General features: G+C 36.4%; 1 protein-coding gene across 1 annotated transcript in view; it reads right to left on the bottom strand.

The window, feature by feature from the left end:
• The window catches only part of LOC111146327 (ATP-binding cassette sub-family A member 3-like), a 195,964-nt gene that overhangs the window by 2,907 nt on the left and 177,784 nt on the right, over positions 1-15,273 (bottom strand). Inside the window, exons 26-28 of the mRNA XM_022501838.1 lie at positions 7,108-7,295; positions 6,252-6,422; positions 5,663-5,853 (exon numbers count right to left, since the gene is read on the bottom strand). Coding sequence (XP_022357546.1) covers positions 5,663-5,853; positions 6,252-6,422; positions 7,108-7,295 — 550 coding nt within the window. The remainder of the gene's footprint in view (positions 1-5,662; positions 5,854-6,251; positions 6,423-7,107; positions 7,296-15,273) is intronic.

The following is a 15,273-nucleotide window of genomic DNA, read 5'->3' as shown; positions in this document are numbered from 1 at the left end:
TTCTTTCTTCCTTCCTCCCTCCCTCCCTCCCTCCCTCCCTCCTCCTCCTCCTCCTCCTTTCTTCTTTCTTCTTCTTCTTTTTTAGTAGGCTTCCCAGTATGGAGCCCAAGGCTGGGCTTGAACTCTTGACCCCAAGATCAAGACCTCAGCGGAGATCAAAAGATGGATGCTTAACCAACTGAGCCACCCAGGCACCCCTGCCCTGTTTTGGTGTTAAGATAATGCTGAGGGGTGCCTGAGTGGCTCAGTTGGTTAAAAATCTGCCTTCAGCTTAGGTCATGATCTTGGGGTCCTCGGATCGAGCCCTGTGTTGGGCTCCCTGCTCAGTGGGAAGTCTACTTTTCCCACTCCCTTTGTACCCCACCCCTGCTTTTGCACTCTCTCTTTCTCAAATAAATGAAATCTTTAAAAAACACAATACTGAATAATTTAGGACATATTCCTTTTGCTTACTATCCACTGAAAGTTAATGTAGACAATTGGTATAATTTGTCCCTTAAATGTGTGGTAGAATTCACCAGTAAATCCATTTGGGCCTGGTGCTGGGGAGTTCAATTATTGAGACAATTTCTTTAATAGATAAAGTCTTATTCAGTTTATTTATTTCTTTTTGTGTGAGTTTTGGCATATTGTGTCTTTCAAAGAATTGGTCCATTTCATTTAGATTATCAAATTTGTGGACATAGAATAGTTCATAGTATTGCTTATCCTTTTAATGTCTTTGGCCTCTGCAGTGATGTGCCCCATTTCATTTCTGATATTAGTAATTTGTATCTTTTCTCTTTCTTAGTTATCCTGGCTGGATATTTATGGACTTTATTTATTTGTATTTTCAAAGAATCAGTTGTTGCAAACAAAGACCGTTTTCCTTCTTATTTTCTAATTTGGATGACTTTTATTTCTTTTTCTTGCCTATTTTATCTGGCTAGGACTTCTGGTATTATGTTGAGTAAGAGTGATGGGAGTAACATTGTTATATCATCTTGATAAAACTGACTCCTGTGTCATTATATGAACTTCTTTGTCATTTGATACAGCCTTTGACTTAAAACTGATAAGAATATAGCAATACTGATCTCTTTTGGTTCTATTTGCATGGAGTATCTTTATTCATCCCTTCACTTTGAGCCTGAGTCTTTACATTAGAAGTAGCAGTCATCTCCTCCAGTCTTTTCTGATGGCCTTCAGGAAGAAAATACCTTCTATCAACCAGGTAGGAATTCTGAGGCTTTCTTAGACCCTTTCAATGGGTAACCTTGCTTCATACTACTTGTTCCCTCTTGGAAGTGAATTCTTAAGACAATTATGTCAATTCTGCTATGCTAGGCTAGGTGATAAGAGTATATTCTTTGCTTTCCATAGCATGACGCTGAATGCTTAAATTTGTGTACCTTCTTCCAATCCCATAGATTTATGTGCACACCAGTCATTTGCAGAGTCTTACTCTTGACACCCTTGGGTTGCACATAGGGAGCCAGCCACAGGATATTCATGTGGGTGACTTGCATGGAGCATAACTGGTGTTTGTGGACAAGTTGTGGGAATTGTAGTCAAGGTGTTAACAGCTGCTCATGGGCAGACTTTTTGATGGGGTTTTCAAAGTGATTTGTAGGATCTGCCTCTCTTCGAAGACCTCTGAGAGTCTTGGCTGCTGCTGTTCTCCCAGCTTGTCCTTGTTCCGGTCATGCAGTGCATCTCAGTATTCTAGTTGGAGTAAGACAAAAGTGTATCTCTTTGCCAGTGTCCCTCACAACTTGGGAAGCCAGGTGTTTACTCATTCATTCTTACTTTACTTCGTGGGGGGAATTGTAGGTAAAGAAGGTTTCTCTTGGCACTGGTGACACTGGTAAAGTGAAATTGTTTCTCTTCCCCTCATCAATATGACCAATCTTGGAATTTTCTGCTCACTGATGTGCTAGAACTTCTCTACTGGACTCTCCAACTTCCACAAAGGGGCTTTTGCATGTGGGTGTTCTTTGTAGATAAGACGGTAGAAAACTCGTATTTGGTCATTTTGATTACATCACTCTCTTATTACTTTGAACAAATTTTTATCTTTTAGGTCAGTTGAGAATAAGAAAAAATAAAAGTTTTCATTTTTATCTCTACTTATTCCTTCTCTGATACTCTTCCTTTGTTTATGTAGATCTGAGTTTCTGACCTGCATCATTTTCCTTCTCTCTAAAGAACTTCTTTTAACATACCTTCCAAGGCACGTCTACTGGCAAAACATTCCCTCAATTTTCTTTTCTTACCTGGCAAAGTCTTTATTTCTCCTTCACAATGAAGGGTAATTTCTCTAGGTACAGAATTCTATGTTGGTAGTTTTATTCTCTCAACACTTTAAATATTTCACTTCACTCTTTGCTTGCATGTTATTTTTTTAAAAAGATTTTATTTATTTATTTCAGAGAAAGAGAGAGAGAGCCAGCATGAATGGGGGAGGGGTATAGGGAGAGGGAGAAGCAGACTTCCCACTGAGCAGAGAGCCTGACATGGGGCTCAATCCCACAACCCTGAAGATCAGGACCTGAGCCAAAATAAATGCTTAACTAACTGAGCACCCAGGCACCCCTACTTTCATGGTTTTTGAGAAGTTGGATGTGACTGTTATCTTTGTTCCTCTATAGATGAGGTGTCTTTTTCCTCTGCTTTCTTTCAAGATTTTTTCTTTTTCTATGATTTTCTCTATTTGAAAAATTATATGCTTGGGTATGGTTTTTTGTTTGTTTTACTCTTATTCTGTTGATGTTCTCTGAGCTTCCTTGATCTGTGGTTTGGTGTTGACATTAATTTGGGGGGAGATTCTCAGTCATTATGGTTTCAAATATTTCTTCTGTTCCTTTCTCTTTTTTTCTTCTGTATTCCCATTGTACATATATTACACATTTTGTAGTTGTCCTACAGTCCGCATATTCTGGGTTTTTTTTTTTTTTTGGTCTTTGTTTTCTTTGCTTTTTGTTTTTTTGTGATTCTATTGATACATCCTCTAGCTCAGAGATTCTTTCCTCAGCCAAGTCCAGTCTAATAATAAGTCCATCAAATGCATTCTTCATTTCTATTATAGTTTTTTTTTATCTCAAGCATTATTTTTTTGTTCTTAGATAGGATTTCCCTCAATCTGCTTATATTGCCCATCTGTTCTTATATGCTGTCTACTGTATTCATTATAGCCCTGAGCATGTTAATCATAGTTGTTTTCAGTTACTGGTCTGATAATTCCAACATCCTTGCCATGTCTGGTCTAATGTTTGTTCTGTCTCTTCAAATTGTGTTTTCTGCTTTTTGTATGCTTTGTAATTTTTTCCTGATAGCCAGACTTCTTGGGAAAAAGGGACTGCTGTAATTAGGCCATTAGTAATCTGGTGGTGTGGTGCTGGGAAGAAGCCTATGTAACTCTCACACTTTTACTGAGCCTATGCCTCTGGATTGTAAAGTTCACAAGTTTCTCTTTTTTTTCTTCTCCTCCCTTATGTGGAAAAAGATGGCTAAAGTTGGGTATTTCCCTTCTTCAAGATCAGGCTCTGATTATACTCTATTCATTTGGTTTAGTTTAACTAGTTTCCTCCTGAGAACAGGCCTTGTTACAAAGAGCTGTCTGGTGTATTTCAAAATGATTCCTCTTCCCTTCCCCCTGTGGGAAATATGCAGGGGTTTTTGTCTGATATTTACTGTGGCAATCTGGTTGTAGAAATACCCATGTTTGCCTTCCCTGGCATTTTTACCTCTTAGAATTAGCCACACAGCACACCTAGCAATTCAGTTACAGTTCAGGGTTTCTTACCCTGGCCCTGGTTATCAATGTGCTTTCTGCTTTTAGGTCTCTGCTTTGGTAAACCAGGACTTCCTATATTTGCCTGTCTTTCCAATCTTGGCTGCAGTGGTTTGCCCTGTTTCATCATCTCTCTTTTAGATTCTAGAAGAGTTTGTTGATTTTTCAGTTTGTTCAGCTTTTTAGTTTTTAAGACAGAGTAGCAATTTCCAAACTTCTTACATGCTGGGCTTGAAACCAGAGCATCTGTTCATTTTTGAAGGTCCTTGCTTACTATGGGAATCTTAGGTTAATCTGCCCAACATTGCCATGAGGCCAAAGTTTCGCCTCCTATCTCAGTACTGGTATTGGAATTTGCTTCAGGCAAATCAGCTTTTGCATTTTTAAATTTTTACTATCAAGTTTCGGCTTGATGATTTTTTTTTTCTGTTCTGTTTTGGTTTTTTGAATTTTTCTCATTTTCTTTATCAGTCTAAGCAAATAACTAAAATACAATTCTACTTTATGTTTCCAGTATGTAATAGAAAAATCTTTTTGAGAGTATAATCTGCCATGCTATAGAAAGAGGAACTATTTTCTTTCTTTTCCCCTTTTCTGAATAACATACATAAAGATTATCTAGAAAAGGAAAAAAGAAAGAAATATACATTTGAAAGAGCATTTATGATACTGTGTAGTTAATTCCATAACTTGAGCACTGCAGGCAATAAGCACTCCATAAATCTTTATCATATGAATGAATGACTAAATGAATATTCAACTGCCCTAAAGACATATTTATCTGGATATCTAAGTATAGTTCATATAGTTAATACTGAATTAATGATCTTTCCCACATAGTGGTTTCTTCTCTTAATTGAGCATGCATGCTTGTGTATCCTATCATATCCATTTCCTATCATATCCTCCTCTCTTTTATTACTGTGACTTCCTTAGTACAATCCAATACCATTTACTGCTTTATCATCATTATAGCTTCCATGTTTTTAATCTTGTATCCTGACCATTTGGCCACTACATTGTTGATAGAGTGATCACTCAATCTGGAGACTAAGGAAATAAAAATTTTTAAAAGGTTTACCATGTCACTGCTTAATGATTAAAGTAGTGGGAATAGAAGTAAATAGAGTTGGTTGTCAATGACTCTGTACCATGAGCACAGAGAAGCACTTACTGAGTTTAGCCACAAAAGCAGAATGATTGATTTTTATGTGTTACACATCTAGATTATCTCCTTGAAAGGAGTAAAGGAAGTTTATTTTTCTAGTTTGCATTTCATAAGCATTGTTTGTCTTAGGGACCAAGGAAAGGCAGAAGATACATGGTCAAGAGGAAACCTTAAAGAATTATCATGGGAGGGCGCCTGGGTGGCTCAGCTGGTTAAGCATTTGCCTTTGACTCAGGTCACCATTCCAGGGTCTTAGGATCTAGTCCTGCATCAGGCTCCCTGTTCAACTGGGAGTCTGTTTCTTTCTCTCCCCCTACCATGCCCCCCTGCTTGTGCTCTCTCTCTATGTTGTCCTCTCTCCCTCAAATAAATAAATAAATAAATACAATCTTAAAAAAATTATCAAGGGTAAAAAAACAGACAATCTCAGTAACTTAATTCTGGATGAATACATATGAACAGGTTTGTCTTACTGGTTGATTCCCATAATAGACTGGTGAGAGCCTCTACCGTTTTGAGAAAGTACGTGCTAAGAGATCATGATAATATCATAGAGAAATTATTCCAATTATACACACACACACACACACACACACACACACACACACACACACTAAAAAGCTCAGTAAAAAATAACTTGCAGGAAAGGTTAATTATTGAAGATATGAAGAACAATGTAAAAACTTAACACAGTCATCACAAGGAGGTCCTGCCTACATTACCTGGGAAAGTTGCTGTCATGAATTCTTTGAACTTCTCTAGTTTATCTTCATTGTTTTCAAACTTAATCTTTGCTGTCAGAGTGTATGCATTACCAAACTTGTTCTTTAAGTGCTGAGGGCTGCCTAGGCACTTGAACCTCCCCTTTACCATGATGGCTAGTCTGGTACAGAGGGCCTCACATTCTTCCATGCTAGGAAGACAAAGGAAATATGGTTGAAGAGATTGCCTTTCAGCAGGCAAATTCCATATCTCAAAACAGAGCTAGGATTATAAAGTAACAGTTGCTATAGGAAAGCTCAGTAATGCAGATAATCACCACTAAGACCATATTTGGGAAGAGGAGATATTAAGATTCAAAGCAGTCGATTCCTAAATAACAATAGGAACAGTTCCTTAACTTCTTATCCAGTCATTTCTGGATTACTGAATTCAACTGAGGATTCCTGGCATCAGCCAAGAATCAGCCTCTACCCACAATCCCTCCTATGTAGCTCATATACTTAAGCATTCAATGCCTTTATTTCTGGCTCCACATAATTCCCTCCTATACTCTTCTAACTCTCAACCAAGCTTCCCAATGTGTCATACCTGTGGGAAGTTACAACAATAGCTTTGCCTCTTTTACACATCCATGTAATTGTGTCCCATAGCAGGCACCTGGCTGCTGGATCTAAGCCAGTAGATGGCTCATCCAGGAAGACAACTGAGGATTTTCCCATAAGGGCAATAGCTGTGTTCAGTCTACGTCTGTTTCCTTCACTTTATTGTCAAGGGAGAAAGTAGAGGAGAAAGAAGATAAGGGTACACATGTCATTAATTCATAGGAATTAGCTCATGTATACAGAATGCTGATTTGATATGACTCACAAAGCAGCAGGCCCAAGTCCAGATGTATATATCAATTCATTTTCATTGAAATGACTTTTCTTGGTAATTTATTTCAGCATCATTATTGGTAAAATATATATTTTTTTAATATTGTATTTATTTATTTGACAGAGAGACACAGCGAGAGAGGGAACACAAGCAGGGGGAGTGAGAGAGGGAGAAGCAGGCTTCCCACCAAGCCAGGAGCCTGATGTGGGGCTCGATCCCAGAATCCTGGGATCATGACCTGAGCCGGAGGCAGACGCTTAACGACTGAGCCACCCAGGTGCCCTGGTAAAATATTTTTGTTTTAGGGAAAGAAAAAACAATAAAGAGATAAGGATGAAGGTACTTTTTAAAAAATAAAATGTGAAGTCTACAGCTCACGTCTGCAAAAGGTTAAATTCATATAGGTGGGATCTGCCTTATTCCTGACCTCTGAACCCTGACAGGACCTTAGGCTATTTCACAGCCATTGCCCCTGTGTGACAGATGGATCAGATTGAGTTTGCAGGCATTCATTCTGAACAGTAGAAACACAAGTAGGCAGCTTAATTGCAATAGCACTATGTCTGACCTGTATATGTGGACAAACTCATCAGCATTTGTTTCCAGGTGCATTGCATACAAAAAGGTTTCCACATACTTGCAAATGTCTGGCTCAGGGACCCCTCGCAGCCTGGCATACATCATCAGCATTTCCTGACCTGTCATGTGGTTGAGAATGGGGTCATTTTGAGGACAGTAGCCAATTCTTGACCTAATCTGAATCAAGAGAGTAATCATAAGAATAGGCCCAAGTCAACTATTTAATTGAGCATATAGTTATAAGGATGAGATAGAAAAGCTGGTTTTGTAACCCATGTTGCTAAAAAGGTTTGATCCCCCAAGAGCTCCCAACAAGGATTATTTCATTTCTAGGTGGAACCCACTGTAGTAAGATGGAATACTAACATCTCTACCTGGAATTTTCAACACATATTCACTGTGCACTGCTAGGTACCCAAGACAGAATTTTGTTAGAGGAAGTTGCCTATTTAAATATCATTAGGAAAGAACTCTTCTATTAAATCTATTAATGTAATGTATAAGATTTTATTTCTAGTAATGGTTAAGCAACTTCTACTAGGCCAACACTCATAGATAAGAATTATATGATATATATAATACATGTCTTTATATACATAAAAAATACAAAAATAAACAATCATACAACATCAAACTAAAAAGCTTCTGCACTGCAATGGAAACCATGAATAAAATGAAAGGGTAACCTACTGAAAGGGAAAAAATATTTGCAAATGATATCTCTGATAAGGGGTTAGTATCCAAAATACATAAAAAAAACTTATACAACTCAATAGCAAACAATCTGATTGAAAAATGGATATGGGGGCACCTAAATGGCTCAGTTGGTTAAGCAACTGCCTTCAGCTCAGATCATGATCCTGGAGTCTCAGCATAGAGTCTCACATTGGGCTCCCTGCTTGGCAGAGTCTGGTTCTCCCTCTGATCTTCCCCCCCTCATGCTTTCTCTCTCTCTCTCATTCTCTCTCTCTCTCTCAAATAAATAAATTAAATCTTTAAAAAGTGGATCTGTACATATATTTTTTCCAAAGAAGACATCCAGATGACCAAAGGGTACATGAAGAGGTGCTCAGTATCACTGATAATCAGTGAAATACAAATGGAAACCATAATGATATATCGCCTCACACCTGTTAGAATGGCTATTACCAAAAAGACAAGAGATAACAAATGTTGGTGAGGATGTGGAGAAAAGGGAAATCTGTGCACTGCTGGTGCAGGAAAACAGTTTGGAGTTTCTTCTAAAGATTAAACATAGAACTACCACATGCTTCATTAATTCCATATCTGGGTATTTACCTGGAGGAAACACAAACACTAACTCAAAAAGTTATCCACACTAACTAAAAAAAAGTATCACTATTCATTGCAGCATTATTTACAATAGCCATGACATGGAAACCTCAGTCTAATGATGGTTGAATGGATAAGGAAAATATGGTATATCTATACAATGAAATACTATTCAGCCATAAAAATATGGAAGTCCTGACATTTGTGACAACATGGATGGACCTTAAGGGCATTATGCTACGTGAAATTAGTCAGACAGAGAAAGACACAATATGATTTCACTTATATGTAAACTTTATTTTTAAGTATATTTTTATTTTATGTTGTTAAGTTTTAATTTTTCTAGGGTCTGAATATTTAAATACCATTGTTCTTTTCTGCTCTTTAAAAAGCTTATGGAAGAGCCCCTGTGAAGCCATCTGGGACTTCATCTTATCTCATTGAAGAGTGAATTTTTGACAAGTTTATTTCTATAAAAATTGTGAAAGTTTCTATTTTTATTTTCTATTTCTTCTGACATCAGTTTTAATAATTTGTTTGTAGTTAGAAAGTTATGAGTTCCTTTAAAAATTTAAATTTTATTGGGGCACCTGGATGGCTCAATTGGTTGAGTGTATGACTCTTGGTTTTGGCTTGGGTCATGATCTCAGGATCATGAGGTCAAGCCCCGCATTGAGCACTATGTTCATTGTGGAGTCTGTTTGTCCTTCTCCCTCTGCTCCTCCATGGGCTCTCTCTCTCTCAAATAAAAAATCAAATAAAATCTTTTTAAAGATTTTAAGTTTTATTTCCATGGAATTCAAGTACTTTGTGTTTCTTTTTTTTGTATGTTGTATTTCTTATTTCTTTTTAAAGAAGTTTTTATTTAAATTCCAGTTAGTTAACATATAGTGTAATATTAGTTTCAAGTGTACAATATAGTGATTCAACACTTCCATACTTCCATACAATACCCAGTGCTCATCACAAGCACACTCCTTAATCCATCAGCCATTCCCCCACCCACCTTTCTTCTGGTAACCATAAATTTGTTCTCTATAGGTAAGAGTCTGTCTCTTGGTTTGTGTCTCTCTTTTTCCCCCCTTGTTCATTTATTTTGTTTCTTAAATTCCACATACAAATGCAATCATATGGTATTTGTCTTTCTCTGATTGACTTGTTTTGCTTAGCATAATACTTTCTAGCTCCACCCATGTGGTTGCAAATGTCAGTATTTCATTTTTTATGTCTGAGTAATATTGCATCACACACACACACACACACAATCCTTTTTTTAATGTAATTTTGTGTGTGTGTGTGTGTGTGTATGTGTGTTTCAAAATTCATTGTTTATGCACCACACCCAGTGCTCCATGCAGTACGTGCCCTCCTTAATACCCACCACCAGGCTCACCCAAACCCCTACCCTCTCCCCTCCAAAACCCTCAGTTTGTATCTCAGAGTCCACAGTCTCTCATGGTTCGTCTCCCCCTCCGATTTCCCCCAACTCACTTCTCCTTTCCTTCTCCCAATGACTTCCATGTTATTCCTTATGCTTCACAAGTAAGTGAAACCATATGATAATTGACTCTCTGCTTGACTTATTTCACTCAGCATAATCTCCTCCAGTCCTGTCCATGTTGGTACGAAAGTTGATACCCTACATCTTTTTTAGCTATTCACCATTTGATGGACACTTGAGCTGTTTCCATAATTTGGCTATTGTAGATAATGTTACTAGGACATCCCTGATCATCAGAGAAAAACAAATCAAAACCACAATGAGATATCATGTCACACCTGTCTGAATGGCTAAAATCAACAACACAGGAAACCACAGGTGTTGGCAAAGATGTGGAGAAAGGGGAACCCTCTTGCACTGCTAGTGGGAATACAAACAGGTGCAGCCACTCTGGTAAACAGTACAGAGGTTCCTCAAAAAGTTAAAAATATGATCCAGCAATTGCACTACTAGATATTTACAAAAAGAATACAAAAATACTATTTCAAAGGGATACATGGACTCCAATGTTTTTAGCATCATTAACTTATCATTTCTTTAAATGTATTTACATCTCCTTTTGGGGGGGCAGGTTTACCCATTTCTTTATTTTTATGAAGTTCTAGTGTCTTGACTTAATTATTGTTAGCTGGCTTTATATTTTTAATAATTAATTTATGTACTTGTGTACATTTTTATATATTTTCCTTCCATTCATTTTTTAGTGAGTCATGTTTTTCAGTTATTTCTTTTTCTTCATCTTTCTTTTTTTTAAAAGATTTTATTTATTTATGTGAGAGAGAGAGAGCACAAGCTGGGGGAGTGGCAGGAAGATGGAGAAGGAGAAGCAGGCTCCTTGATGAACAGGAAGCCTGACTTAGGGCTCTATCTCAGGATGCTGAGATCATGACCTGAGCCAAAGTCAGATGCTTAGCTGACTGACACACAGACACCCCTTCTTTTTTCTTTTTTCTTGAAATGAATGTATAATGTGTATATACATTACTCTCCCTGTAGTTGTTTATTGCATCTCATAGTTTCTGATATATAATATTTTCATTATTTTCTAGAAATTTTTGTAATTCTTGAGTAAAAGCAAGAATCACCTAAAATGATTTTTTTTAATTTCAAAAGGGGAAAGGGGCACCTGGCTGGCGTAGTTGATGGAGTGTGTGATTAATTACAAAGAAAAAAATAATCTTTAAAATATTTTTCAGAAAGGGAGGGAGTTTTCATATTCTGATTTTGTTTTTTGTTTAATTCAGTTACAATTGAAGAATATATATGTATTTTTTAAAATGTATGCAAAAATGGTCATATTCATAAATGAAGTATTTTTGAGGGATATAGAATTAGACAGATATTGATCATGTTTACAAAATTGACTTTATCACTTATGTATTCTTTGTATCTATTCTTAACTGACATAACCTATCTTGGACTAAAAGAAGAAAATCAAACATCTCATGTATTATATATTTTTTCTCATATCTCCTATAATTTCTGCCTTACAGAGGTTGCCTGTCATTTGGTACAAAAATATTCATAACTTTTCTATCTCCATTATAAATACTACATTTTAGTATTAATGTCATTTTTGGTAACTTTTGATGATCTTAAGTTTGAATTCCACCTTCTTTATATTAAGGCTGAGACTCCTAATTTCATACTTTTTCCATTTTATTTTCAACATTTCTGAATCATTGCATAAGGAGTGTCTTCAGGTTAGCATGGATTTGGCTTTTATTTGGAATTGCAATTTTAAAGTCTTTTTTTAAACAATGTGTGATTTAGATCTATTTATATTTATTGATATGACTGGGGGTTATTCCCTTTTTTTTTTCTTCTGATATTTACAAAGGTTTGTATTGTTCTGATGGTACCTTTTATAAATATTTATATATCTTTTTATATCTTTGAAATTTATTGACTTGCCTTAATCCAACATAAGTTCTTCTAAATAAATATTCCTGTGTATATGAAAAAACAGTTTCATTCTTTCATTTTTGAGTACAATGCTTTATATATTTCTTTAGATTTAGTCTATTGTTTTATTCAGATATTATACAGCATTAATGATTTTTAACGTCCTTTTTCTATCACAATGAGAGAGATGTATGTTAAAGTTAGCTACCATGACAATGAATGTTTGTTTGTCCTCAAAGTCCTCTTTTTTATGTTTTATGTATTTTGAGACCATATTTTTAGATACCTAAAATTTTTAACTGGCTTTTTGATAAAAATTATGTAGTTACACTTTTCTAATACTAGTAATGATTTCTACTATAAAGTTTTACCTAATATTAGTATAGCTATCCCCGCTCTTTTGATTAGTATAAGCACAGCATATCTTTTTCTCTCCATTTACTTTCAAACTTTATGTTTTAAAATATGCCCATTATAAGGAGGATATAGTTTAAATTTTGTTTCTTTATTTTTATCCAACTGTCAATCTTTACCCTTTAACTGTAACATTGAATTCTTTTATTCTGAAAATCATCACTTATATATATGAATTTATTTATTTATTTATTTATTTGTGTGTGTGTGTGTGTGTGTGTGTGTGTGTGTGTGAATCTAGTTTTTATTCCTATTTTATGAGAGGGAGAGAAAGAGAATCCTAAGTAGGCTACATGCCCAGTGCAGAGCCTGACGTGGGGCTCAATCTCATGACCTGAGGTGAGAGAGTTGGACACCCAACTGACCTGAACCAAAGGCAGATGCTTAACATCTGAGCCACCTAGGTGCCCCTGTTTACTTTCAAAAGATATTTTTTACTGGATATAAAAGTCTGATCTCATTTCTGAATATTGGTGTAAGCTCCTAAAAAAATAACTGTATAGAAATTCAGTAATGTAAACTCCTGAAACAATGCCTTAGGAACAACTGTAATTTATTTCAGGGTGCAATGATGGATTAACATCAGAAAATGTATATAAGTTTATACTACTAACAAATATAAGGATAAAATAGTATTACTTTCTTCATAGATGGTGAAAATGTATTTGACATAATTTAATACTCAATAGCCCTCAAAAATGAAAATAAATGGCTACTTTCTCACCATGATTCATCTAACAGGAAATCTATCTTGGATACATATGGTGTCCTAGGCAAGACAGAAACAATTCTTACAAACTAGAAACAATAATTAAACAAGGCACCTCCCTTAACGCTGGTGGAACAAAATTGAAAATAAAATTGAAATAGGACCACTCTGTAACTTTGAAATGAGACAGAAACAAGGATATTTTCCAGTCACAAAAATAACTAAGCAACTCTCTTCTCTAACACATGTGATTGTTGCACTTATTTTTCTAATGACATCTGTAACCTTGTTTTAATCTTTCTGCCTCTGGCTAGAAATACCAATAATCACTAAATTTCCCATACTTCTTGACAGCTTCCAATCTCTGATTCTTTCTAATTCCCAGCGCAAACCCAAATCCTGTAATAATCCTCTTCCCTCTTACTGAGACCCCCCTACTTCCCCTGTTATGCATTTCCCTTTGCTGCAACTAGGTGAATAAACCTAATGTTTTTGACTACAGGGGTGCTTCTTTTTAAAAAAAATCTTTAAAAAAAAGATTTTATTTATTTATTTGATAGAGGAAGTGAGCACAAACCGGGGGGAGAGGCAGAGGGAGAGAGAAAGAGCACTGATGAAACTTGGTATAACCTAATCTCTCAGGGCCCACTAAGAACAAACATGGCAGTTTGGACAAGCACAAAGCAGACTCTCCATTATGCAGGGAGACTGATGTGGGACTCTATCCCAGGACACTGGGATCATGACCTGAGTCAATGGCAGAGGCTTAACCAAATAAGTCACCCAGGTGCCCCTACAGGTATGTTTCTAGTGATCTCTGGCTAATGAGTTTTACTCTAACAATGACTTGGAATCAAATGACCATAAAAGAGAAAGAGTGATGTGTTTACTTAACTAAATGTTTTTGCGGGACAAAAGCAGTATGAGCTAAGTCAAGAAGCAAATGCAAAATATATTTGAAACTCATATTGCAGATAATGATAATCATGTATTATCTTCTTCATATAAGAACTCAAAGTAAGAAAGAAAAATGTCAATAAGTTAAAGATGTATAAAGGATATAAATAGACTATTCATAGGGAAGGAAATTCAAAAGATTTTTAAACATATAAAAAGCTGGAGTGATGTCAGCAAGATGGTGGAATAGGAAGCTCCTCACTTCCCCTCTCCATGGATGCACCAAATAAACAGATACATATGGTTCAAATCCTTTTGAGAGAAATATAGAAAAAAATTAAGACAGTCCTACATAAAGGGTGACAGAAAATACCCACATCAAAATGGGTAGGAAAAGCTGAGACACACTTGTTCTGTAAACCCTACTCCTAGCACAGTGCCTTACAATTAGGAAGGAATCCCATTTTCCAGCCTTTCCCCGAGGAGTGAAAACTTACGGTCACACACCCTTTTTTTTTTCTTTTAACCAAAAACTGAAGAATGGAGAGAAGTTAGCCAATTAACACAGAGGGGAAGTCATTGTGACCTCAATAAGTGAGTTGCTAAATTGGAAATCTCACTCTATAACAAGTACACATTTTTGTTTTAAGTTTATTTTTTAGTAATCTGTACACCCAATGTAGGGCTTAAATCACAACCTAGACACCAAGAGTCACATGCTCTGCCTACTGAGCTAGGTGGGCGCCCAAGACCACCTATCTAATTCCTCAGCTTTTGTGGCTGCTACATAAGGGATCAGATCCCAAATCACCCAGCTCTGAGAGCTGATATGGCTTGACATTTGTTTGTCCCCAGGACCACAGAAAGCAAAGGTATTTTAAATTTTATTTTATTTCTAAAATTTATTTTATTTTCTTTTAGTTGTTCTTTTAATTCCAGTTAGTTAACATACAATGTTATATTAGTTTCAGGTGTAGAGTATGGCAATTCAACAGTTCCATACATCACCCTGTGCTCATCAGAACATGTGTACACCTTAATCCCCATCTCCTGTTTGACCTATTCCCACCTCCATCCCCACCTCCTCTTTGGTAACCATCAGATTGTTCTTTATAATTAAGAGTCAAGGAGGTGATTTTAAACAAGCATGTAATGATACGCTGTGGCTATACACTCAGGCTCAGTGCAGAGGGAAAGGGGAAAAAACACCCAGTTCCCATATTCTCCCTGTGATGGGTTAGACTGAATATTTTCCCACCTGCTGCCTGAGAGTTGTGCTTCCACTTAGTCTGTGTTTGGGAGCTTATAGGGCGGGTAAGTGTAGTCTTTCAGGAGCCTGAATGAGCATGAAGGAATTTCCTATGCCTTCTCTCTATGGCTTCCTCTAACGATAAAATCAGGTTTCTAGATTCTCTGGGAAAGGAGTTTGTCCACAT

Source organism: Enhydra lutris, unplaced genomic scaffold (assembly GCF_002288905.1).
Source record: "Enhydra lutris kenyoni isolate GAN:26980312 unplaced genomic scaffold, ASM228890v2 scaffoldscaffold13, whole genome shotgun sequence".
Taxonomy (NCBI): Eukaryota; Metazoa; Chordata; class Mammalia; order Carnivora; family Mustelidae; genus Enhydra; species Enhydra lutris.
The sequence above is the reverse complement of the archived record's forward strand: the minus strand, read 5'-3'. Positions and strand labels throughout refer to the sequence as shown.